General features: G+C 39.8%; 1 protein-coding gene across 4 annotated transcripts in view; it reads left to right on the top strand.

The window, feature by feature from the left end:
• fgf12a (fibroblast growth factor 12a) overlaps window positions 1-26,043 on the top strand; it is a 55,365-nt gene extending 29,322 nt beyond the window's left edge. For 2 of the 4 annotated variants that reach the window (XM_026946308.3, XM_026946307.3), the window contains exons 2-5: window positions 3,729-3,839; window positions 9,711-9,814; window positions 23,036-23,234; window positions 24,208-26,043. In XM_026946308.3, the coding sequence (XP_026802109.1) occupies window positions 3,729-3,839; window positions 9,711-9,814; window positions 23,036-23,234; window positions 24,208-24,323 (530 nt within the window). In that variant the 3' untranslated portion in view covers window positions 24,324-26,043. Of the gene's footprint in view, window positions 1-135; window positions 1,323-2,392; window positions 2,441-3,728; window positions 3,840-9,710; window positions 9,815-23,035; window positions 23,235-24,207 lie in introns of those variants that run through there. The other 2 variants (XM_026946309.3, XM_026946306.3) reach the window with 2 other exon arrangements.
• The last annotated feature ends 492 nt before the right edge of the window (window positions 26,044-26,535 follow it).

A 26,535-nucleotide genomic window follows, 5' to 3' on the forward strand; every position in this document is an offset into this window, starting at 1 on the left:
ACAGGATTGTGAGCTCTATCCTTGCTGTGCTGGCCACCACTATAGCTTTAATGTTTTCTCGCTCTCTCTCTTTTTTTTTTTAAAAGACCATGTCTGTTTGAAGAATGTATGCATTTTCGTTGTTGCATAATGGATTTCTTTTGTTATAGTGTCTCTTATGTCAATCATGGATTAGACTTGAGGGTAATTCCTGAGACATTATACATCCCCACTAGCCTCTCTCTCTCTCTCTCTCTCTCTCTCTCTCTCTTTATGCCTGTCTACCTCTATTTATGTTTCTCTCTTTCTCTCCATCCTCCCTCTTTCTCTGTCTGCCCCCTCATCCAAATCTCGATCACGTATGGTTGCGTAAGGGAGAGTGAGGAGCGTCGCACAACCGCTTGTCTGTCTGGGAAGAAAAGAGAGAGAGAGAGAAATATAGAGACAGACAGACAGAGAGAGAGAGAGAGAGAGAGAGAGAGAGAGAGAGAGAGAGAGAGGGAGAGCGCAGACTCAGTGAAAGCCCTTACATCTCCACTGTTACTGTGCAGGAGAACACACTTAAACCAGCTCTATCTGCGCTTGCACCTTGCCTATCTTCAGAAATATTTTCTCCTGAGGACAGGTGATGTTTCATATCCATCATTTGTGAAGTGGGACCACTAGCTAAACCTGGTGAAGCTTTCTTCATTTGATCCTGAGCTTTTGGAGGATGTAGAAACACGTTTTTGGGGGGGATTTTTGAGCTTCTGTATCCACCTGGATCACCTGCACCTGGCGCGTGCCTTCTCTCTTTCTCTCTTTAAAATCTTTACAGCTTTGCTTTTTTCCCTGTTCTTCACATCCAGAAAAACATTTGCAAATGTTTAACTGGAACATTGCACATGCACATTGCATGAGACTGGAGCATGGAAGTGTAGCTGTTTAAATTTTTTATCCTCTCTCTCTAAAAAACAAACAAACAAACAAACAAACAAACAAAAATGACATCTGGTTAACACCGACGGCAGCAGCGATTTTTTCTTTTGCACCGGTATCGCGTTAACAGCTGCATCCCGTACCGACTCGGAGGAAGGGTAGAGGAGCGAGAAAAGGTGGGTGACAGAGAAAGAAAGAGAGAGGGGAGAGAGAGAAAGAGAGAGAGACAATGGCCGCGATCGCGAGCTCCTTGATCCGCCAGAAGCGCCAGGCGCGCGAGTCAAACAGCGACCGGGTTTCGGCGTCCAAGCGGCGCGCGAGCCCCAGCAAAGACCCGCGCTCCCTGTGCGAGCGCCATTTCCTCGGCGTCTTCGGTAAAGTGCGCTGCTGCAGCGGCAAGAAAAGACCCGTGCGCCGGCGACCAGGTCGGTCTTCGGTGTTATTTCTCTGATTTATCTGTGATGCGAAAGAAAAAAAGAAGAAGAAGAAAAAAAATCATCCACCTGTTTAGAACTCACGTGTTGCGTATTTCCATCACGATATCCACAAATGCACGTGCTGGTAAAAAAGAAAATTGAAACCTATATTGTATACTTTACTGATGCAAAACTGATCAAATGCATATGATAGGTTTATATGTATTTGATGCAATAATACATAGCTTTCTGTCTTATTGATGCTGTAATATTAACTGGTCACTTGTTCTAATAATGCATAGCAAATCTTTGCAATATTGTTATTGAATCATTATTGCTGATAATTTAAAAAATATTTAGATTTCTGTATGGATGCAATATTATTTTTTAAATGCAATAATGCACTGTATGTTATGTCTTGATGCAATAGATCCTTAGTGCTGGATCACTGAGGCAGCTGTGCATGCATTGCCTGCCCTCTTTGTGCTCTTTGTAATTCCCATGCAAAGCCACCACATAAAGTTTGCACAGATGCTGTTTTAAATAGTGCAACAGTGCTATTTCAAAAACAGCCAGGCAGAGTGGCACCGCAGTGCACCAAGGCTCCCTTAGATGAAACGTTTTAATGGTAAATGTTTATCACAGACAGAGAAAGAGAGAGAGAGAGAGAGAGAGAGAAAGAGAGAGAGAGCGCCTTACTGCAGTGTGGGGAGGGATTTTGTGATCAGTTGCATCGATGAGCATGGTCTTGCTGCCCACCGAGCCACGCCATCGTCCTTTTTTTTCTTTGCACAGAAAAAAAAAAACGGCGCGATGCGTGTAAAGGTGGGGCGAGGAAAAGGGGGGAAGAAATGTACAGCTTTTCTTCGCCTCCCTCAAATATCAATTATATCTATCTTATTATGTACTACAAGCTGTGCAGAGAGAGAGAGAGAGAGAGAGAGAGAGAGAGGGGGCATAACTACCTCCACCTACCCAAAAACTCAACACATTACAGGTTGCATTAAAAAAAAAAACAGCTGTTGCTGGAGAATCTGTGTGTAAAAAAATGCAATGTTGTTTTTCCTTCTCCCTGTAAGATGCACCCTCGAAACCTCCACAGGTGTCCCGTAAGGGCATCAGGCTAGGTCAGTACCTCAGCCTCCATCAGTGTGCTTTGTCTTTCTAGTCACCACTCCATTTTGAGCTCATGTCGATGTCGATCCTTTTTTGCGCTGGGGAGGGAGGGGGCTAGCGCTTGTATTATAACGGCAGCCGTCTCTTGTCTGGTCGAGTGTTTTTTGCTCTCCTCACTGTCCTTGTCTGTCTCTCAGTCTCTTGCTCCTTGGTTGTCTGGTCACCTCGTCCACGTCTACTTCTCCCGCTTTTCAGAACCTTCCCCTCGTCCCTCCCTCCACTTTTTTTTAGGAAGTCGACTGTTCCACTGTTTCCTCCATCTTTTCTGTGTGCAACTTCTCCTTCATTTTTTTATTTCTTTTGCCCCTGGTTCTCGTATGTTCTATCCTGCATTTCTGTAACGTCGTTTTGTAAAGAGTTTCGCCGTGAGGGCTTCCCAGTGGGGAATGTGCCGTGTGCTGATGTTGTCATGTTTTCTGGTGACTTCAGTAGTGGAGGTGATCATTCACCATTTCATAACCATAACACCATCTGCCACCATGTCGTACCCAAATATAAGTGTCTGTTTATGCATTGGGGCTACATTAAACATTAGACATGATGCACAGTACACACATACTGAAACATCCGACAAAACATGGAAATCACGGATTAGGGATGAGGACAAATCATTCCCACACACAAACACACCCAAATCTCACACAAACACCATAAAGACTGTCACTTTGTCCTCAGGTTAGGGTCATTTCCTCTGAGGTGCCTTTTATTTATGGAATTGTAGTTTCATTGCCACTCCTGATGGGCTCATTGAAATGATTGATAGCCCTTTCCACCTGTCCGACACGTCTCCATCTCCACCGGATAGATGGAGTCAGTGATGAATGGCTGAGCTTTTTTTTTTTTTCCTCCTCAAATTTCTCTGATCTTGGCCATCCTCTAAGGCTATGGGACTTCTTCGCATGCCTGCTAAGTCACTCCCATGGTACCTTTCACTCCCCACAACCCCATCTCCCAGCTCAACCATTTTAATCACACCTCCCAGTCATCTCCATCAGGAAACACCAGTCATTGCAGCAGGTGTTCTCCTAGTATCCTGAATGAATGACAAACAAGGCCCTGATATGGGAATACCCAGCGAAATTCAATGATATCCTGTATAGTCATAGAAAGTAAGCCCCCACACTTCAAACTCTCCCTTTCACATAAACCTAAAACGTGATGTAATGCATTTAGGAGTGGAGTCTGACGTTAAATGTGGGTTTGTGCTGGGGTGCTTCTCTTTTATTATTTTCTCTTCAGAGCCGCAGCTGAAAGGGATTGTGACCCGGCTATTCAGCCAGCAGGGCTTCTACCTGCAGATGCAGCCGGATGGAACCATTGATGGCAGCAAGGACGAGAACAGCGACTACAGTGAGTACAACCTTTCTCGGGTATCTATCACACCTGGGTGCACCAATAAGAATTTAAAAATGATCCTGGATAATTTTCTTTCATCCCCATTTCTACTCAGGGCTCTAGGAATCACTTTCAGTTTCCCATGATCACACCAAGTGGTTGATCAAATGTAGAGTTTGTCGGTTGTCATTTGCTAATACCCTGATGTATAAACATCAATATAAGGTTTTATTTTTAGCATCAGATTATTTGCTGTTAACAAATATCTTAAGGAGGATTATTTTGGACTTTTGGAATCGACAACACTCCAAATGGTCATTAGAAAAACACACAGAATGGCCCATAAATGCCTTTGGTGTAGAAACTAATAGTAGATAGAGTAACCACACATTGTCCAATCAAAGTACAAATTACACAAATGGACAGAGGACAGAACTGTATGTTTACTTTTTTTTTTTTTTTGCTTTGAATGAACGTTACAGATTTTCTGTCCAGCATGTTTGGTGTTTGGAGGAAACACTGCACGGGGGGTTGTTGAGTGCTTGTTTTTGATTGGAGAGTTAGCAAAATTGAAAGCAGATAACATGCTTGAACATAAATCCTAATAAATGACTCAGTGAAAAAAAAAACAAGATTCACTCAATTCAATCCTTTGCTGCCTGGGACCTTCATTCTGAAAGATGAGTCATCCTTCCTCTGAGGACTCTCACCTCTAACCCAAGTGCTAACCTCAAGGAGGGCAATACAGACATGCACAAAATGGCCATTTCCTCATGGAAGCATTCCCTTGGGAAATACCATACGGCAGAAATAGATGGAAAGTAAAAAAGGGTCTTTTGGGATGTCATTTCGAAGAGAAAAGCCTACCTATATATTAGACATGGTTCTTCTAATAATGAAGAGCCTATTCATCATAGTTACAACAGTAAGAGAATGTGGATTCCCTCAGGAACGTAGCGAAGGCACAACCTTCACACCAAGAACATTTGTACTGTTGAGGATTCATCTCCGTCTCTGTTGCTATTTCAAAGCTGCATTTCCTCCTTGGGACCAGGTCGACAACAAATACTTTTACAGAGTCACCAAAGCAATCTCTGCTGCTCTAACTGACTTTGGTGTAAAGTGGAGACACTTCATCGAATTTTCAGAATATGACCAGTTCCCTTCAGATAGGATACCTGATATGTGTAGCATCTAAGCAGTAACTTGAAAAAGTGAGAAAAAAAACCCTACTCCGCAAATTAGGTTAAAACGATGGGGAAAAATTGTGTCGAAACAGTGGTGTGGTGTTGTGCAGGTTATATCTTTTTAATTATTTATTGAGTAAATTTGTTTTTTTTAAACATTGGATCACTAGTTTGATCAAACAAAGACCAAGGATTGAGAACTTGAACTGTCAAGTGAAGATCTATGAAGCTTGTTCTGCAGGGAGATGGTGGAAAATCCTCAAACTATTCTTTAGATCTCCTGAACTGTAAACATTCACCTCTCAGACAGTTGCATAGCACGGAGAAAAAAGTAAATAATTCATCCAGCAAAAACCAAAAATATCCCAACCCATTTGTACTATGAATAATTCTCAATATGAAGAGCTTTGCTGTAGAATGCAAGAGAATGAGGCAGCGAGAATCAAATGTAGATGAACTTTGGCATTCATGACCAAGCAACAATGTTGATCATTGAAATGGATAAGCTGAATTATAGATTACTTCCACCTTGAAATAATTGACCTCTTAAACCCTTGATTGTTATGATGAGAAAAGTAATGAATTTTCAAATGGCCTTTCTGTCAGAGCAGACAGCAGTTCAGGGGCAGCAATGCATTCTGCATACTATATGTGCCCTTCTTGGCATTGCTGGCACTCTAAATGAAAATCAGATCTTGAAAGCAAATCATTGTCTCAAATGACACTGGAAAACCAAACTGTTTAATGCAAGATCAGACCATCTGGGGACTTGGGCTTTACCTTTTGTCTATTACAAACTGAAATTCAGGATCTGAGTGGGTACACTGATTGGGTTATTTGCATTGCCTGTTAGCATGAAATGAGACCTTGGCTAGTACGTTCCTGAAAACAAATACAGATTCGAGCAAAGCAGAGAGATTTAGCCAATTAGTGTGATGCAGAGAAAAGATACATAATAACTCTGGTTAAGAGATAGCGTCAACAACCACCACAAATTGAGTTTTATTATATAAATAGGTATATGATGACACCTACAATAGCAACTATGGCTCTTTTGAAAATCAGAGAGAAAGAGAGAGAGTATTCATATATGTGAACTTTATTGAAAGGATAACCCAACAACTCATTGTAATCAAGTAATTGCAGAGATGCTCAATCCAAAGGTGATATCGAGAAACAAAGCAAGGGTTGTAGAATAAACATGTCAGTGAAGAATACTTCCGATGGAGGAATGGCAAGACTTCACAACTACTGAGTAGAATGCATGAGTTTATATACACATGAATTAGGAAATAAAACCATGAGTGGGTGAGGTAACTAAATTAGTACACAGGAGGCGGTGACCTCAGTTAGTGTACAGAGTTGCTCCATTCTAATTCTCTTTTGACAAAAAAAAAAAAAAAAAAACAGTTTTAGGGCTCCCAAGTTGCGCAATAGAAAAGCAGTCACCTTGTCACTGGGAGTTGGAGAGGTTGAATCCCGAAGAGATCACAGCCATCCCTGACCAGGAGTCCAAGATAGCAAAATGGCCTGTGCTGTCTGAGTGGGAGGGATGGCGTACTCTCTCTTCTGTCAATCAGAGCAACATTAGCCAATCGTGGATGTCTGTGTGTGTCATGTATGTTTAAGTTGGTGCTTTCCTCTGAGTGTTCTGCTGCCCTGTGATGCAGCATGAGCAACAGGTTGAAAAGAGGCATTGGCTAGCTAATTGCATCTCAGAGGAAGCACATGCTAGCCTTCACCCTTCCTGATTGCTGTGGTGAGATTGGGGAATGCTAGCTAATAGGTGGGTCACTCCTCTGAAACAAATGCATAAGCACTGCCTAGACAAGCTATTGTGTACACTCCTGGACAAAAAAATGGACCAAGCCCAAAATGGCAAATATTAAGCTTTTAATGGTCTTAACAACAAATAATTGGTCAGAAAATTAGCAAGTATTAAACAAATGCACTCCAGAGAGCTCCTGTGCCACCATTTGCTGGTTTACTTTCGCTGCAGTGAACTGTTTGTGGAAAAGCTAGAAACAGGGAAATTCATTTATATAGTCTTTTTGTACGCAAAGGTAAAATCATGATAATGATTAAAATTCAAACTAACATATGTCTGGGTGTTCAAAATTTTCCAAAAATATCTTATGGGATGTTTTTTTTTTCTTAAAAGATTAGTCATTATTTGATTATCTGCCACACGTGATGCAGCTCACCGAGGGCCACAAGGCTTAAACATTTAAGGAAATCAAAGGGAAAAGCTATCCCATACTAAGTTCCTTTATCTATTTGTTTAATTCTTGCTAATTTCCTGACCTTTGTTGTTAAGACCATTAAAAGCTTACTATTTTGCCATTTTGGGCTTGGCCCATTTTTTTTGCCCAGGAGTATGCTATCAACTTTCTTTCATCACAGATATACTATTTGTGACAAGCAGTATTTTACTTTTGAAGAGAGAGTGCATGTTACGTCACAATGCAAGGACAACTCAGGGAGGTCAGCAATAAAGATTAAACATACAAAAATAAAATACACTGCAGAGGCTTTTTGAATTGACAGGCAACATGATTGACAGACAAGTAGAGACGCCTTCTTGTGCAGATTGTTTGGATGTTGGTGGTCCACATCAATCAATTTCCTCATAGATCCCGGCGATACCACCATATAGACCCAGCAGATATTTAATTAACAGTGTACTTACCACTGTTTGTGTCTGATTTTAGAATTCAGCCCAGGCAGAAAATGTAATAAAAAATGAACTGTGGCTGTTACTAAATGCTCCACAATCTGCCTTAGATGCCAGCAATTCAGTGACCTTGACTGCTCTGCTAATGGAACTGTAGAGGTTTGCGGTCATTAATCACGACTAATATAAGTTTCTCATGGTCCCCAGCCAAGTCTGCTTTGCTGATTGTGAGTCTGGACAGCATGGATAAGATCCAGCTGGGAGGCAGGGTTTGAGGACGGACTGTCTCTTTGAAGAGGCTCGGCAGCTGCCACTAGCTCTTTTTTTTTTTTTACTTCAGAGCTGTCTTACTAACAGATTTGTCAGAATAGATTATGGTTATCCCTTCCTGAATTGAGACGGTTTTGCCAGCACTAGGTGCGACAGATCCTGGGCTTTGTGTAGGGTATATGACTGGGATTGGATTGACTAAATATTCTTGTCTAAGCTGAGCTTAGTTAAGCCATCTATATAGAGGAGTGTTTTTCTATAGTAAAACATCATCAATGTAGTGAAATAAAACTTGTATTGGAAGGTGTCCTAACCAAAATGGACAGCTGTAGATTGTGTTTCTCAGCACGAATTACAAAAACCTGAGAAGTTATCAATCTTCAATTTAGAGGTAATGCTTTCCACCATAATAGCTTTTTAACAAGGCATACACAGTGCTTGCAGAACTTTCCAGAAGCCCTCCTGCATGGATTTACCTGCTGATGCCCTTGTCGCTGCAGAGCAGTCAAGCTGCACCGAGTGTATTTCCATCAAGTGCATCCTCTCCTTTAGAAAATCACCTTGGATTGAATAAGAAGGGAGCTTTCAAAGGATATAAAAAGGCTTATCAGAGTCCAGATCACTAAATAGGTCCTGGTGTATACGTTTGTGTACTAGTGATCAGAAGTTGTGAGTTTACATTCCAAAGAGAATAATTCTTTACCCGACCTGCTAAGATTTACACTTGATTATGCCTTACTTTTAAATCCCTTTGGAGTAAACAATGCCTTTGGATTAAAGGTGAAAGAACTTGTATTTAAGAATTGATCCTGAGCTCAGGTTATTGTCTGTGTTATGCTGGCTCTTTTCATATCCATTTGGGTTTCCTCTGGGTTCTTCAGTTTCCTCTACCTCCCAAAAACATGCTGGTGGATTGGCTACTCTAAATTTCCCGTAGGTGTGAATGAGCGTGTGCATGATGCCCTACGATGGACTGGTGTCCCATCCAGGGTGTATTCCTGCTTTGCGCCCAATATTCCTGGGATAGACTCTAGATCATGAAGATGAATGAATGAATGAATGAATGAATGAAAGAGTACATTTTGTTCCAAAATTTTGTCTAAAAAAAAATTCTTCATTAGTCATTTCATATAAAAATTATGAAGGTTCAGGTTAGGGCTTGAGACGGTGAGCACTCGTACCTTTTCTTATGACTTCATTCATACAAAATATAATAAATCCAACTGCATCACACAAGAGAAAAGGTATAAACTCTAGCCATGTCCCTAAACCTAATCTTTTTTACTTGTCATATAAAATTCTCATGAGATTAGCTTAAAGTCAGAGAGAAAAAAAATTAAAATCAGAGCCTCTAACTAAAACCCCAGTCAAAAATCTAGATGATGGTGATGATTTCCTTGAATGGGCTTGCTCTATTTTAATAAAATCATTCTTGCTGGGACTTATTGATGTGTTTTGAGGATATAATATCCTGTTAAGGCGAATTTATGCCCTGGTCCAACAGAAATGGATTGCTATCAGATGAGATTGAATCACCTCGGGGGACAAGTGCACGTTGGCCCTCACTCAGGGTGACTTATCTGATCCAGCAATAACTTATCACAGCTTTCCAACTTCCCTATATATATATATATATATATATATACTCTTGTATCAGTGTATTAGAATTTGCTGAGTCAGCCGTGTCATCTTATTTGCGGGGACTATTCCTAGCATCTAATTATCTAACGTTCCACCTGCTGTTTGTGTTTCTAGCCCTTTTTAACCTCATCCCGGTCGGACTAAGGGTGGTGGCCATCCAGGGCGTGAAGGCTGGCTTTTATATTGGCATGAATGGAGAAGGCTTTCTCTACAGCTCGGTGAGTGTTGCTTGTTCTCCTTCATCCACCTGCATGTGAATTATTTATTAGCTTGCAAATCTACAGCACCTGATTATTCATCAGATGAGTGCACATCCTCACTAACCTCTCCGTGCATTCATGCCTTTGCTATTAGCATGTCCCGAATCTGATTAGCATTAGAGAAGTTTATGTATAAATCCGTGTTGCATACTCACAGACGTGCATTATGGTTAATTCAATATCATAGGTTTCTGCTGCACCAAACAGTGCAGTCTGGGTAAATCACGGGTTAACGTTCCTCCAGCCAGCTTTCTCCCTGTGGACTCTTGCTGAGTTATGGTGGATGACAGGCATATGCACTCTCTTCCGCATGCCGCTCGCTGGTTGAAACTCGTGAGTGTGTCGCAGTGAGCTACAGCTCTCGACGACTTATATAATGGTCAGTCACAAAATTCTTAATCCTGTTAAGGACTATCTGAGAGAAGCAGAGTAATTTCATTTCACATAGCTAACGGGTTGCTATGGGTTGAATGCTTTGATCAATATGGGGAGTAAACCGTGTCTAAAACGTCCCAGAAACGCCAATCCATCACAGTTACCTAATGAAGTCGCAATCGGATGTGGTTTTGTAATGATCGATATTGTGAAGACAAGAAACAAATTATGGCGTGCAAACAAAAGAAAACCACGTAAAACTTTTGAATGTGGTAAATTTATGTACATTTTGCTACAAACAGAAGAGATGGCACACAACAGTTTAGAAGAAATTATAAGGATTCAACTGAAAAAAGCAACAAAACTGACCGAGAGAAGTGAATATGGCAGTATGTAAGGAATACAGCATTCAGTATTGTACTCTTATAGGAAAATAATTCATGAAGTGTGGTGTGATTAAGCTGAGTTACTGCTACCACTCTGAAGTTGAATATTTTCCAAGAGCAGCACATCCCAAGGTGTTTTATACCTCTTATACCACAGCAGTTTGCTAATGATTGCACTTTTTTTATTAACTAAGAACGACACATTATACTTTATGGTATCCATTTATAGCTTCATTTAACATTGTGGAACATCCGGAAGAACTAAGTTCTTTATAGGTAGTATTTCTTGCACCTTTTAGGGAATTTGCCAGAAAAATATAAGGGGAATTAATTTATGATATAAAGCATGAGAATATATGAACACCTTTTTTCAGTATTCGCATGATAACTAAGGATTTACAAAAAAAATAATGATCTAAGAGAAAGGTGACGCTTCAGAAATGACTAATAAGCATTGAATAACACTTAAAAACACATATAGACCTTGTGCCATGGGAAATTAATCAATAAACCGTGTCAGGACCATCATACATCGAAGTGGCATTTCAGTATTTACACATCGACCCTAAAGAGTGAAGCGTTCTGAATACTGAGCCTCTCTCATAGCAGCCTGCGTAAAATGGTGGGCGTTTGATTACCAGACTCAGGCGAGATATTCCAACATGTTTTAATAAAGGTGCTCCAGTTTGGCCTTTGCAGTATTGAGTGTATGTTCTGCTTGTTCGGGTTTTTTGGCAGAGTTGCAGGAGACTGGAGCACTTCACGCTAATGAGAAGCCACTTAGCTCGTTTCTTTCTGAAATAGCAAGTGCTCAGAAATACAGCCTCTTCTCTTATTGTGCACTCGAAGGCTGGAACATGCTTCACTCTCAGTATTGCCTGTGCAGCAATATTTATTTTGGGAGATGTTTGAGTGCATTCTGTATGTTTATGGATGTAAGATGTGCTCTTGACCTGCTGGTTTTATTGCTTTTTACCCAAAACCTTGCGAGAACATCAGCCTTCATGAACAGGAGTAACCATCTCAACAGTTAAAAGAATTTACACAATTGTTCAGTTACTGCAAATGAAGTCGAGCAATCAGTTGCTTCCGTGAAATATAGAAAGAAAAAGATCACTTCATTTTAATTTTGTATAATTTAAACAATTTTTCCCACTCAAATAACAGTTGAATGATTTGATTTGGATTTGGCATCAATTTTCCTCAACTTTATTTAATATAACAGAAAATTACTAAGAATTAAAAAAATAAACCCAAAATCTAATTAAAAAAATTTAACACAAAATTTAATTTTAAAACAATATTAATTTTGCCGGAATAATCTACATGTAAATGTATTAATGACATGTAGACCTTTGGAAAAAGTTTCACAGTGTTAGTCATCGTGACTAAGCGAGGTGTCTCAGTATCGGCAACTGGCTCAGTCATTTTCTAATAAATCAGCTGAATCATTGGATAATTTGAACCACTTGATTTATTGATTCATCTTCCTTCACTATTATTAAGTCTTAATTCATGATGAATATATATAAGAACATCATGTATTCATTGATCGTGATTTGTATTTTAAGGTTATAATTATCTGAGTTTAAATTTCAGTCATGAATAACATTTTCAGGTCATCTAAGAAACAGCTTTATTTAGCTCCCAGAGACCCCCTAAGGCACTGTGGAGGTGAGACCCACCGCTGCGCCCGTGCCCATCTGTGACCTTGTCTCCTTGAGACCGAAACTCGTTCTGTTCTTGCTGGGTGGCAGGTCAGGTATCTTTCTTCCCCGTTGCTAAGTAACAAACCAGCCAATAGGGAGTGTGAATGCCTATGCAGCAGACTCGAACGCTTGGCGTGTCAAGAAAGTTCAGAAGAACATGGTGTCTCAGAGTCTCAGAGGAAGTGTGAGTTTCAAAGTTTTAGCTGCTTTGATGAGGGAATCATGATATGAGAGAGAGAGAGAGAGAGAGAGAGAGAGACTAACTGACCCCACAGGAGAAAAAAAAGGATTGCTGAAATTAAGAATGGCTCAGGAGGAGGCTTAAAGTTGGATTATAAAGTTGCATTTCCGCTTGGTTAGTCCATCTCCATATTTCCATTAGTGCTGCTCCTCTGGGGCTTGTAGAGCACTGTTGTGATTTTATGCTTCACACCAACAGGACATCAATTTTTGTGTGGCTCCTCTTTAGAGGTTACTTCAGCGGCCCACGTTCTTTCCACACGGGTAGTTTTCATCATCTCCTCCTCCGTACTTTGGATAATTCAAATTCATTTAACATCCTAAGGAAGGGATCTGATTAGTGCCGTGTTGATGTGGTGACCCGTGATGCATAAAAATTCTGCTGACAAATGGTAATAACCCCCATTAAGCGTCTGATCTCTATTTGAAGATGAAGTGTTTAATTAAAACGTGGTCAGAGAAGTTCTCGGCAATGTTAGGAGACATCAGTGCTGAGCCGTGTGGATTCCTCGGCACCCTGATGTACCGTGGTGCTACTCTTTCACAGCTATCTGTCAGGACAGGGTTTCCAACTTTGCTGTGTGGAGATGTTGGTTTTCGTCCTTCAGAGTGTAATTACTCGGGAAAGTTTTTCTGCTCTGATCTCGCTTATTATGTTTGCTCCTCTGGAGACGTCCTGGGAGCTCCTCACTCCGAGAGCACGGACGAGGATTGGCTGGTCTTCTCCCTGCGCTAATGATGAAACTCGTCTCTCGTCTTCGAGAACTTTGATCCCACCACGTCTGGATTAATTTTCATAGCTGTGAGAGAACTAAGCAACAAAACAAGACGTGCTTTTATAGGAAAATAATCAACAACTGGGTCGTGTGATGAAACAGAGTCAGACTTACTACCCCAGTGTTGATTATTTGAGCTTTTTATTCCTCTTATACCACAGCAACTTGCCAACATACAATTTTATTTATTAAAAAACAACTCATTCTTTTTATCCACTTAGAGTTACATTTAATGTTGTGGATCATCTGCAAAACAAGTTCATGTTATCACTTACATTACGTCTTTCCCTCATCAGTCTCTCTTTTTTCTCTCTATTGAAGTTAATAAGTCAAAAACGCAGCTTTGCAACTGCATGTTTCTGAGAAACCGTAAAGCGTAAACTCCTCTGTCCTAAAGATGTCACAAAACTTGATGTTAAAGTTTTTTCTCTGACTGTTACAAAGCACTGACACTGGAGACTCTTTACAGAAAACTTCACCATATTAACCATTACACACATTTGTTTAACCCGTTTATGTGCAGCGTCTGCTGTACAGTCCCTGGGCAAGCTGTTACTATAGAAACAATAAGTGTTGGAACGAGCGCATTAATATAACTGTGATTTGCAGCTGCACTACTGTTCAGAGCTGCTGTTATAGAAAATTATTCACCTTCTGACCAATCAGAATGGAGAATTTTACAGTGCTGTGACACAATGACTGTTATAAACCTGAACGTCTCCACTATTTATTTTCAAACCAACTATTTTCTTTTATTCCTTAAAGTCTATTTGTGTATAATAAAATATCATTAAAATGTTTAATATTTTTTCTGACTTTCTAATATTTTTGCTGACTTTGTGGTGACATTGTGTATTGCGAAAATGTCTTGATGTATTGTGAATATGATATTGTTTTATCATATCACCTACCTCTAGTTGAAGGCATGGTCCTAATCAACACTACAAATAAATGTACACAGTACAGATAAAAATGCTAGAAGCTTAGATTCCCAATCAATAAAAACATTTCCTGCATCCAGCAAAATGTTTTAATAATGCCCTTTATTCATTCTAATTCAGCAATTAGCCATTTAAGGAACATGATTAGTTAGAGGCAAAGCCTCGGAGGTTGTGTTGTGACTCTCCGGAATAACCACAATCTTCTGCTAATAATTGCTTTAAGCCTGTAAATAGGTTACACACCAGGTGCTTGGCCCATGCAGCCTGCAACAGATGCAAGGCTCAGATAGCCATAAATCTTACTGCCAATGAGCAGTGTGTGCTTTCTTCATACTAAATGACAAACTTCTACAGAGTGTCCTCTAAAAGCAGGACTAAACTTTTAGACACATATCACTTATTTAGGTGATCTTTATTTTGTTACAGCTGTGGATTCAGTTTTCCAGAGCGGAAACAAACCAGCACTTCCTTACATTCCCATATGGAAAAGCAACATGTTTCAAATTATTTTTTTAGTATATATGCAAATAGTGCAGTCGGTAACGTCGACGCTTCTCAGCTCCAATGTCCCCGGTTTAATCCTGAGCTCAGGTTACTGTCTGTGTGGAATTTCGTAAGTTCTCTCCATGTCCTGGTTTTCCTCTGTGTTCTCCGGTTTTCTCCCACATCCCAAAAACATGCTGGGAGATGGATTACTGACAGTAAATTGCCCCTAAGTGTGTGAATAATGGTGTGTGTGGTGCCTTGTGACAGACTGGCATCCTATCCTGAGTGTATTTCCTCCTCGCTCCCAGTATTCCCGGGATAGACTCCGGATCCACCGTGACCCTGACCAGGCTACAGCACTTACAAATGAATTAATCTATATTGCAATATAAGTAATGTATTTTTTAATCTGGCGAATATATATCTCTCGTAGTACAATAAATTCATGCAGAGAATTATCTGCGCACAATTTTTTGCTGGTCCTTATAGAAAAATAAACGAGAGCCTGGATGAGAAATGCTTCACTTCACTGCAATTTCAATATACAATGACAATCACACTGCTAAAAAAAAAATGACATCTTTGCAAATGAAAATATCTTGAATATAGTACATTCATTTAGAATTTCCTATTATGTATATAACAGTAAAGCAAATATAAGATATTAAACCTACTTCTAGACATTTTTACTAATTTCAAGCTTGTTCTACTGGCAGATAAATTTGCTCATTTAAAGCATTTAGTTCTAGAAGCAAAATGATCTGCCAATAGAATAAGAAAATATAAAACTTGAAATAAGTAAAAAATGAGAAACTAGAAAATAGGTCTAATAATCATAAATTTTTTAAATTATAATCTAGGAAATACTAGATCAATTTGATTGTATTCAAGATATTTTCATGCTAAGATGTCATTTTTTTGCAGTGCAACAACGGTTTCGACTTCCTAATGATCAGTTTAATTTTTCTGCATAGTGTCTTTTCATGCACAGTTCTCTATTTTTAGTGTAATTTAAAACTAAATTTAAACCAAAAATCATGTGATAAATGAAACCACATGCCCTACATTTGAAAATGTAGCATAACAATAAATGAATTGTGTAAACATCATGTGTGAGACTATAAACTCATGCGCTACACAACACGTGAAGCGTTCACGTGAATTTTCTGTAAGGGAATGAACGTGGCCTTTCTTTGTCCTGCGAGCTTCGTATCTGACACCCTGTGTCCACGTGAGTAAAAATGTGACTTTTGTTGTCCTGACACACACCTCTAATGTGATCTAATCGATATTAGATTTGATTTTATTAAAGCGCTAGAGGTAGAATTTGTTGTTCATCACTGCGGTGTTCGGCGTGACCATTAGAGGTGTTTGCGTGATGTCGTTTTGCAGCACTAAGAGCAGGAATGTGTGGGGTTTCCGTACTCGGCTACGGAGTTCTCCTCCATTATTTATAACAGACTTGATGTGTCCTACTTTGTTGCACAGCGGTAATCCCAACTCCCTCTCTCTCTCTCTCTCTCTCTCTCTCCCTCCCTCTTTCTCTCTCTCCCTCTCTCACACACTCTCTCTCCACTTTAAATTCCTCTATCTTTGACTAAGCACAAGTGCACCTTCTGCCATACATCAAAGCCACTCAGAAACATGAAGAACAAGCCTCTATACGCTCTCATTTACACAGCTTCATCTCATATGCGTGCTCATAACTGATTAAAATGCATTCCAGCACACGCACCCGCTCGCACACACACACACACACACACACACACCTCCCTCTCCATTTTTCCTTTCGGTAGATGGTGAACTTACAGCTAGTGTGCTAATTACATGCCTCTCTGAGGCTAGCACAAAACACATTTATGTATGGACGAAAGCACTTCCTCTTTCCTTCAGTAGTCATTGATGGTTAACGCTGTTGTTCTGCATTGCCGTGTTGCAGAAAGAAACGTCGATACGAGATAGACGGGGATTCCTGTTGGCCAGAGCTTCTACTCTCTTTCTCTCTCTCTCTCTCTCACACACACACACACACACACACACACACACAAACACAACTCATTCTGAATGCCAGATCTACATCTCAGCAACTCTGCTCTTAGGGTTAATTATCTTAAAGCTAATGAAATCCAATTGCAGCAAGACTGACACACAGCCGCACTCACCATCAAGAACTAAAAGCGCTATAAAAGTGCCTCAAGTAGGAAATGACTGGCTGATTTTTTTTTTCAGCCTGTGTTTAAAGGAACAGTCCAACATTTTTAACCTACTCTTTGTCTACGATGTCTCTAGTGTATGTGTGAAAAGAACAGAAATCCTGTTCTAGCTAATGGAAGTCTGAGGGCAGATACTGAATTCTGTCTGTGTTTTAACTATGTGTCTAACAAAAATTCAAAACTGTTACTCTAAGATAATGGATTTATTATGAGACAGACATGAGTGAAAGGCTTAGCGATGGTTTTCTTATGGAGTTTTATCCAAATGTTAAATACGAAGGGAAAAAAGTTAAAAGTAGTTCCAGGTAAAAAGTAAAAAATAGTTTCAGATAAAACATAAGCAGTAGTTCAGTAAAAAGTATAAACGTAGTTCCAGGTAAAAAGTAAAAATTAATTCTAGGTAAAGAATAAAAAAAAAATCCCTGCCAAAAACTAAAAGTAGTTCTAAATAAAAAGTAATACGTAGTTCCAGGTAAAAGGAAGAAGTAGTTCTGGGTAAAAAGTTAAAAGTAGTTCTGGGTAAAATGTAAGGACATGATGTGTCGCCGTGCAAAAATGTAACGATGTGCATCGTGGAAATGTGTGATTCACTTTGTGGAAATCGTCATTCTGTTAATTATGTGTCTAATGCAATTGCACTGTTTGACCACCAGAGGTCCCAATATGTGCAACCCACAGAGTAAAAACATAGAGAGAGCACGCTGGTCACATGATCGCATTCTTTTGCGGGGAGCCTGCGCCATTATTTGGAATCATCTGCACTTGTGAAGTGACCGATGACTCCGGATCACAACAACAGACACGCATTACAGGTTATATGGTTACACAACCACATTATAGTCGTTAAAAAGAGCTCTTCAGTAGCTTTCGAACGACACCAGCACATTTGTTTCAGATAAAAATTAAAAAAAAATAGTTCTGGGTAAAGAGTAAAAAAGCAGTTGCAGGCAAAAACTAAAAAGTACTCCTGGTTAAAGAGTTAAAAGTAGTTCCACGGAAAAAGTAAAAAAGTAACTTGGGTAAAATGTAAAAAGTAGTTCTGAGTAAAAAATTAAAAAATAGTCCCAGATAAAAAGGAAGAGGTAGTTCCAGGTCACTAGGTCAAAAGTAAAAAGTAGTACCAGGTACTTCCGCTTTCTGAAAGGTTTTGTGGTATCCATCCACCATCACAGCTACATGACCACAGATTCTTCCCTGTGATAAAGTAGTCCCATTTCTGAAAGGCTGAATGAAATGATTTAGATCTTTACAAATAAATTTGGCTGAAATCTTTCATCATGAAAGCATTGTCCTTCCATAATAAAAACTTCCATTATTAGTGAATTTCTGTTCTTTTCTTAGTGCTAATCACATACATCACATGCATTACCGACATGGTTGGTAGCAATTAAGCTAAGTAAAATGCTGAACTCTTCTTTTAATTCCATGCTTTCCCAATAATCTTGACGGATCAATACCTGTGAGATAGAAAGCCTTTTGCCGGGGCCAGGTCATTGATTTTTGCATCCACAACCCCATTAGTAAACAACATCCACTTAATATCAGACACCAGCTCTTTGATTAAAACTGTCTCATTTATTATTTTGTCCTTTAGTGCACAGTGGAAGATTAAATAAGTCCTCCTGATTTACCTGCAGTTATTGAAGCTTGCATGAGGGAATGTTCTAGTCTTCTAGTCCACATTCGGTCACAGAGGCAGAACCGTGTCCTTCGGAGACTTTCAGTGTAATTGAAATGACTGTCTAGACAGCATTGGTGTGTTTGCAGTCTGCCCTGGCCCTGCCTTTGGAATAATAACGTCCTGTCAGACAGATTTCGGCAATAAACGATTCGTCTAGCTTAAGCAGAGCTGTCCCGTTAAATTCACATCCATTTATCTTTGTTCTGAGTCTCTCAAAGCCAAACACTTCAGGGTTTTGTACCCGTCTCATCTCTATGCCATAGTCGACCCTACTGTCACCGTGCATTCTCCCTCCCTCTCATTTGTCAGGATTATGAATTCCTCAAGCCATTCTCGTGAAATTGCTGGTTTCAGTTCCTATCTTTTCTGCCCAATTCTTCCATTGTGCTACTTTCTCACTGCTTATACCACAGCGCTGATGAAGTCTCGAATCTCAGATCATGGATTAATTTTCTATAACTCTGACAGTATTTGACTAGAATTGAAATTATAGGTTTATATTAATGCACTCGTTCTAATCCGTTATCGTTTCTATAGTAACACACTTATATGGTGGACACTCCACATAATCTAAGGCTAATAATAAATGGATTAAAATAAACCTTTTTTAATTTAACAAAGAATTACATACATTAGTTTAAAAAAAAGATTGTAATCGTCAGGCCATCCTCCTTGTTGTATTTTATTACTTAAGTGCCAATGAGCTGTTCATACGTGACTTATGCTGTTATGGACGCTCATATATTTGATTATAACAAAACAATACAAACATTTCATCCATAGATTACACCTATTTCCACAAAAATGGAAAAAATATTGATGAGTCATCCTGCACTCTGAGTTGTGTACTAAATTTGAATCCAAATAAATGTTCTTGTTAAAGTGTGATGTATATTGAAGATGATTTGCTGAAAAATAAGTAAAGTAACCCAGCACGTTCCACCATGACAACCTGTTAATGGAAATATGTCAACAGTACGAACCTCAGGACAAATAAAATATGAAATGAAATGTCACAGAGAATCAGTTACAGTCCAAAATTGCATTTTTTGTCCTTGCTTATGATTTCAGAATTGCTTTTTGTTCTCTTTAACCCATGTATCCTAACATAAACATCTTAAAGTGTGTAAGGGAAAAGCCTTGTTTCACAAACAGGCTCTTTGTCCTTCATTCAGCTCCGAGAGGAATTTGAATTAAAGCAATTTTCGGTTGTCCTCGGCTCTGTACCTCCCAGACTGCGCCTGAGAGGCTGCGCTAGATGAAAAATGTAATTCATCACACTTCCATTACTGAGCAAACACTGCAGATTGTTTTTTTCTTCCCTTCTGTTCTTCACTGAAATTCCATTGTTCTAACACATTAGCTTGAAAAAGAATGGTCAGGAATTTAATCAACATCATACTGATTATGTAAATGTTACTACTGGGATATGAGACTTAATCATTTCATTAAGTACACATTGAATCTAATGTACTGGACCTGTTAAAGGAATTAGTGGTAACGTGCGTAAAATCTGCGTGATATTTATTAGGGGCAATCCACATATCAGTATCATTATCCGTAGCATAGGGCAAGCACCATTAAACAGGTATAATTCATATTCAGAACACGAGAACAGTTGAGGATCAAAACCAGGGAACACGGAAACAAGAAAGAAGGCTCAGAACTTAACGGGATGAATAGCATGGTTAAATGAGAGATAGAAATAGCAGGGTATAAATGGACAAACTCATTAAGGGTCCAACACAGAACAGGTGCACACATTTGGGAAATAAACCAATGATAACACAGGGTGGAGACAAGACTGAAACCAGAACAGAGGCACACGGCTAAAACAAAAGCACATGACATGAACTCAAAACGAAGCAAAAACAAAAGTAGAACCACACCGTACGCTTCAGAGGAGGAATTCCTGACAGTAATTGAAATCCACCTCTACACCACAGGTTCCCATCCCGGGTCCTGGAGAAGCTCCTGTCCTGTGCATTTTAGTGATTTCCCTGCTCTATCACATCCCCATCAAATCAGGATGAGCTGTTATTAGCTGATTAGTTGAATCTGCAGGGCAGGAGGTTTTCCAGGACCCAGGTTGGGAACCTGTGCACTAAACAAAGAAAGTTGACTTTCTACCAAGACAGCCTTTTAATCTAAAATATTAAAGCCGGCTTCCACGGACCTTCCTGTCTTATTAAAGTGCATGAGTACCATTAGTGAATAGTGATTTGGATTTGCATCATTTACCCAGGAGTGTAAACACAAAAAATGAAAGCACAATGAACAATGAAAGCAGAGACCAAAGAGAAGATCAGCCCCAAAGGTGTCATAAATAAACCTACACACCCTCCAGTCTGGTTGTCAAGTCAGAACCAGAGCAAAATTCCTACTTTTGTTTCTTTTGCTGTTTGGTTTGCTTTGCAACTCTTTCCTTCTTTGGTCAGAAATACAGTGAAAGAAAAAGGCCAACATGTCTTCAGAAATCAGAAATATTACCCAAGCATGATGAAAACAGAGCTGGTGCTTATCTAAATGATTAGATAATTATGTAAATAACTAGTTTAAAATATTTGTGTATCGCATCCAGAGCTTATTTTTGCTTTTTGTTCATCCAAATCTCCAGAACACATGGCTTTTCTGCAGTTTTTGTCATTTATATTTAATCTTTATAAAGGCGGAATTAAACAACTGGTACAAGAATAGATTTTAACCTATTGTCCAACTAAGTTTGGTTTCCTACACACCCTTCATGCAAGCCATCTTATCAGCATTATTCACTAGTTTAATTTTAGACACTACAGGTCATTAAAAAAAAATACTGAACCCTTTTATAAAGACATAATAGTCACTAGCTACGTTTACATGGACACTAATAATCCGATCGTAATTGGACTAGAAGCACAATCAGATCTAAAAAGTCACATGTAAACACGTCAATCGGAATGAATTGGCCAAAACCGATTAAAATTTCATTCGGATCTTAAGGGGTGGTTTAAACCTTTTCTAATCCGATGGAGAGGACATATAAACACTTCATCGGGTTGAAAATGAAACCAGATAGTTCTGCGCATGTGCAATGACGTACAAATCACGTAATGACGTATGACGCACGGCTGTCAGCGGTATTGGGGCTCTGACCGTAGCCTCACCAGGTGCCATGTTCCCCTCCACCATGGAGCATAGTATCATAAATGACTGTCGTGTCATCCTACAATTCTCCTTCCTCTCCTCGTCTGTGAAGTGGTGCAAGACGACGTTGTCCCACCGGTCCTTGCTTCGGACCCTCAGCCACAGACGCCTTGTTCTGGGCTCGGGAAGGGGCATTTTAATTGCTTGATAAATACACGCAGTACCGCACAAAACATCACGCGCTCGTCGTCTTCTAATTAGCAGCTGAAATAGGCAAATGTTAAGTCCGTTTTTTTAAAAAGAAAAAAAGAAGCAATGGCAAGAGAATGGCTGCTAGTATCTGCATGTTGGAACGGCGGGAAACGTGTAATCGTGCACTGTGCGCATGTCAGAAGATCAAACCCGATTCTGTCATATAAACGCGCATATCAACCCGATTACTTTATTCAGCGTTCTTGTAAACACTGCGATCGGATTAATCAATCTGATTGATTTCATTCCGATTGAAACAAAAAGTGTCCATGTAAACGTAGCTACTGTTTTATAACAAAAGGTCAAATTTGTTTAATGTTCTGTCAGATGCTTTCAAGCTGCTAACTGGTCGATTAGTAAGCAGGCTAGCTACTGAATAAGCCGTAAGAGTAAGGATGTTCTCTTTCCCAGTGACTTGATAGAAAAACTAGCGGTTCTGGATACTCTCAAGCTAGCATGTTGCCCATGCAGAATGAGTTTCACCTCAGCATGTGTGTGTTCTGGCTAACAAAACCAGCTACCTAGCTAAACTTGCCTAATAATAATTTCATTATGGTCAAGTAATGATGGATGTAGAAATATCACGTCCATGGAAATGCTGATGCAAAACTGCCTCAAAAAGCTGATTGTGCTTATTTTCTTTTAGTCTGTGTGTGTGTGTATGTGTGTGTGTGTGTGTGTGTGTGTGTGTGGTCAGATGGAAGGCTTTGGGTTTATCATCCTTACCTCATGTCCTCTAAACCAACATTGCAGAACAAGACACATTCGAGACCTACGACATCTGCTGCCTGACAGCCACACACACACACACACACACACACACACACACACACAGGTCCTGTCTAACCCCTACTGATCACACATGCCAGGCCATCGTCCAGCTTGGAGTTCCCTCTGGGATCTTTGCCCTTTCTTCCTCTCTCTCGCTCTTTCTCTTTCCCCCTCCATCACCTCCACCCACAGCCAGAAAACTAACTCATTTTTTTATGCTCTGCAGGAAATGTTCACTCCGGAGTGTAAATTCAAGGAGTCTGTGTTTGAGAACTACTATGTCATCTACTCATCCACCATGTACCGGCAGCAGGAGTCGGGCCGGGCCTGGTTTTTGGGCCTTACGAAAGACGGCCAAGTCATGAAGGGCAATCGTGTGAAGAAAACCAAGCCCTCCTCACACTTCCTCCCCAGGCCTATTGAAGGTACTCACACTCCTAGCTGTCAAGCATACTAAATAAAAGCTCAGCTACATTTATGCTCTTCTTCAGCTGCTGCACTGAAAGCTATAGTAAAGCCACACCCATGAATGATGTCACCTCTGGTGCTGATCACAAAGAAGCTTTTTAAATTTGGTTCTTATTATCGATTATCAAAAAATTTGTCCAGTTGTCCCAAAGTTCATCAATATGGAGGTGTGTCTAGAAGAAACAGTTCTATTGCACCAACTTAGGCTCAAAGAGAGAAAGAAAAAGTTGCAAAACATTAACTCTTTTTGTGTCGCTTTCTCCAGTTTTATAGAAAAAAAAATCATAGTCTAGCTTGCGACCATTGCATCTCCTTATTTTAATTTTTAATTTGTTATTGAACTACACTTAATGCTTTTTAATGGTTTATAGTTACATTTGATGTTGTGGATGTTGTGATCTGAAACAAAGAAGTTCCTCTTCTCATTTACGTTATAGCAGCTATAAACAGTCGTTCCCTCGTCAGCCTCTCTTAGGTTAATCAGACAATAAAACATGTCATGTTACTGAGAAACCACAAAGTGGAAACTCCTCTGTCCTGAAGGTGTCTGACTGTTACAAAGCGCTGACACTGGAGACTCCTTCCATAAATTTCCTTATAGAAAAATTCACCATATCGAGGATTATATACATTTTTAAATCCGGTTATGTGGAGTATCCACTGTATAAGTCCCTGTGGATGAGCTGTTACTATAGAAATGATAATGTATTACAACAAGCACCTTAATATAAACCTGTGATTTGCAGCTGCACTACCGTCAGAGCTGCTGTTATAGAAAATTAATCAACACTTTCTGACCAATCAGAATCAAGGATCCATAGTGGACCCTTTACAGATATTACTTAAATATCCCATTCTATTTTTTGTGCTTTAACAAAGAACTGAAAAAACAAACTATTCCCTGATAGTTCTGTCTTGTTTGATCCGCAGTCTGCATGTACCGGGAGCCTTCGCTGCACGAGATCGAAGAGAAGCATCGCTCCAGGAAAAGCTCAGGAACTCCGGCCATGAACGGAGGCAAAGCGGTGAACCAGAACTCTACATAGCAGGACCTGGACATGCAAAAAATAATCACACACACACAGAAACACACACGCATCGCCCGCTGAAAAGAACAAGCCTTCGGAAAAACACCACAGAACTCACGCTCAACCGATACGACGAAGTCTTGCCTGTGAAAATTGTTAGACGACATCGGAGGAGGTGGAGGGGCTCGAAGCTACAAACGTAAAGCCACAAATCAGGACTCAAACTCACATTTTATGCAATGATGACAGGGCAGTAAGTCGATCGAGTCATGAGTCAAGAATTGTTTTGAATTAATACTGTGTAAAGAAAAGCGAGCTTTAAAGCTCTCTCGTGTGTTAGGATAATCGCTGAATGCTTTTCCACCTCCTCGTGTATTATTGGTATTGAAGACAATAATATCTTCTCTTTCTCCATTTATTCTCCTGGTTTTTATCCAGACTGCACATGTTTAAACAAATCTCATTATTATTATTATTATTATTATTATTATTATTATTATGATTATTATTTAACTTGCTTATCATTGAATGCACTTTTACTGAAGTGAACCTATATGAATCTACAGTGGTGTCAGTTTATGACTGTATTATAATTGTACTTAAAAATTGGTCTGCAGGTTATGAGGAGGACTTTGGGGTGTTTTTTTGGTCTTCCTGGACGCAAAAGCAGGGTCGCAGCTAGCTTGTGAGACGGCTTCAGCTGCAGGCATCACGTTTGTTTGTTTGTTTATTCATTCCACGAAGAGCTACTGTCCATATTTTCTTCGCAAAATCATTTTGATTTGAGTGCAGATTTGCGTGAGATGCTGCTCTCTGCCTGCTTCAACCTGGAACAAACTCAACAACGTTTTAATGCAAGGACACCTGTCTGTAAATAGCCACAATTTGGATTTCATTCCCAATTCTTCCTAGAATTCTCCTAATCCCAGATGAGTACTTCTGAGCTGGAGAAAAAAATAATAAAACTTCGCTGAGCCAGCATATGCCTCAACCGACGGCGAAATACCTCTTCTCCCAAGCATTCTCCAACTCAGGAAGCCCTAGTCTAAAAAGGTCTAGCAATTTTTTGCCACCCCACTCGCCCTGTCTGGGCCAAAGCACAAAGACTGGCCTGTAGGCTGTAGGTGTGGATGGGGGTGGGGTGGAAGGGGTTGTTTGGGTGTCACAAACAAGCTCAGTTCCAGCGAAAAAAGTTTCTCAGTTTGAGAAAGCTCCGTGCGCTATTCACCAGTCTTCCACTAGGGGCAGCAGTGAGAGCTGAACCCGAGAGTCTGCCGCAAAGAGGTGACGAAAACATTTTTTGCAAAGGACTCAAAACGCATGAATCAGGAATGCTGTGTTTCTTCTTAACCTAGAGTAGACATGGGGGATTATGTGTGTGTGTGTGTGTGTGTGTGTGTGTGTTTTGGGGGGTGGGATTTGGAGAACATGAAATATGAGCAAGTAACTCTCTCTAGACAGTTCCTGAAAGGTGAGGAAGAGGCTTTAACAAAACTGTGGGGTTTTGTGTTTTTTTTTTGTTTGTTTTTTTTTTTTTCATTTTCTTTCTTTATTTTTTGCTGTGTAAAAACAGAACTTTATTTTTCACGTTTGCAGATGTTTTCACCTTACCGAAACACTATCATATAAATATTAATATGCATTATGAATTATTATGAGATGTACAAAAAATATGCATTGATATTAAGAAGAATGATGTTAGAGATTGTTTAAGAATAAAGGTATGATACTAAGCTTTCACGGTGGTCTCAGGATTTTTTTTTTAATGCTTTATGCAAAGAACGAGAGTATTTACAGTCAAATTAAATTAAATGTCATTCAAAACATTGTGATTCAGACAGTGTTGCAGTGTTGCCATCCCATGTGTAATGCTGTAAATTAAAGTGCCAATCCAGTGTGCGATTTTTGGGATGGTGCTCCTGTGCCCTTCATCCTCCCGTTGTCATGGAAACAGACTTTTTCTCCCGAGGACGAGAAAGATTGTGTGTCTGAGTTGTACCGACAGTATGTGTAGCTCTAAATGTGTGTGTGTGTGTGTGTTGGGGGGGGTAAGACTTTTTGTGTATGTGCGTGTTACAAATGGGCTGCTCACCTCAATGCCAAGCACCAAATGTTATGTCAGGTGTTCTCCTAATGACACTCTGTGTGTGTGTGTGTGTGTGTGTGTGTTTGCAAAGCAAATATACAGTGTGGTAAGGTGGGAGTGTATTTTCTTCTCTGAGATGCTATC

Source organism: Pangasianodon hypophthalmus, chromosome 21 (assembly GCF_027358585.1).
Source record: "Pangasianodon hypophthalmus isolate fPanHyp1 chromosome 21, fPanHyp1.pri, whole genome shotgun sequence".
Classification (NCBI taxonomy): Eukaryota; Metazoa; Chordata; class Actinopteri; order Siluriformes; family Pangasiidae; genus Pangasianodon; species Pangasianodon hypophthalmus.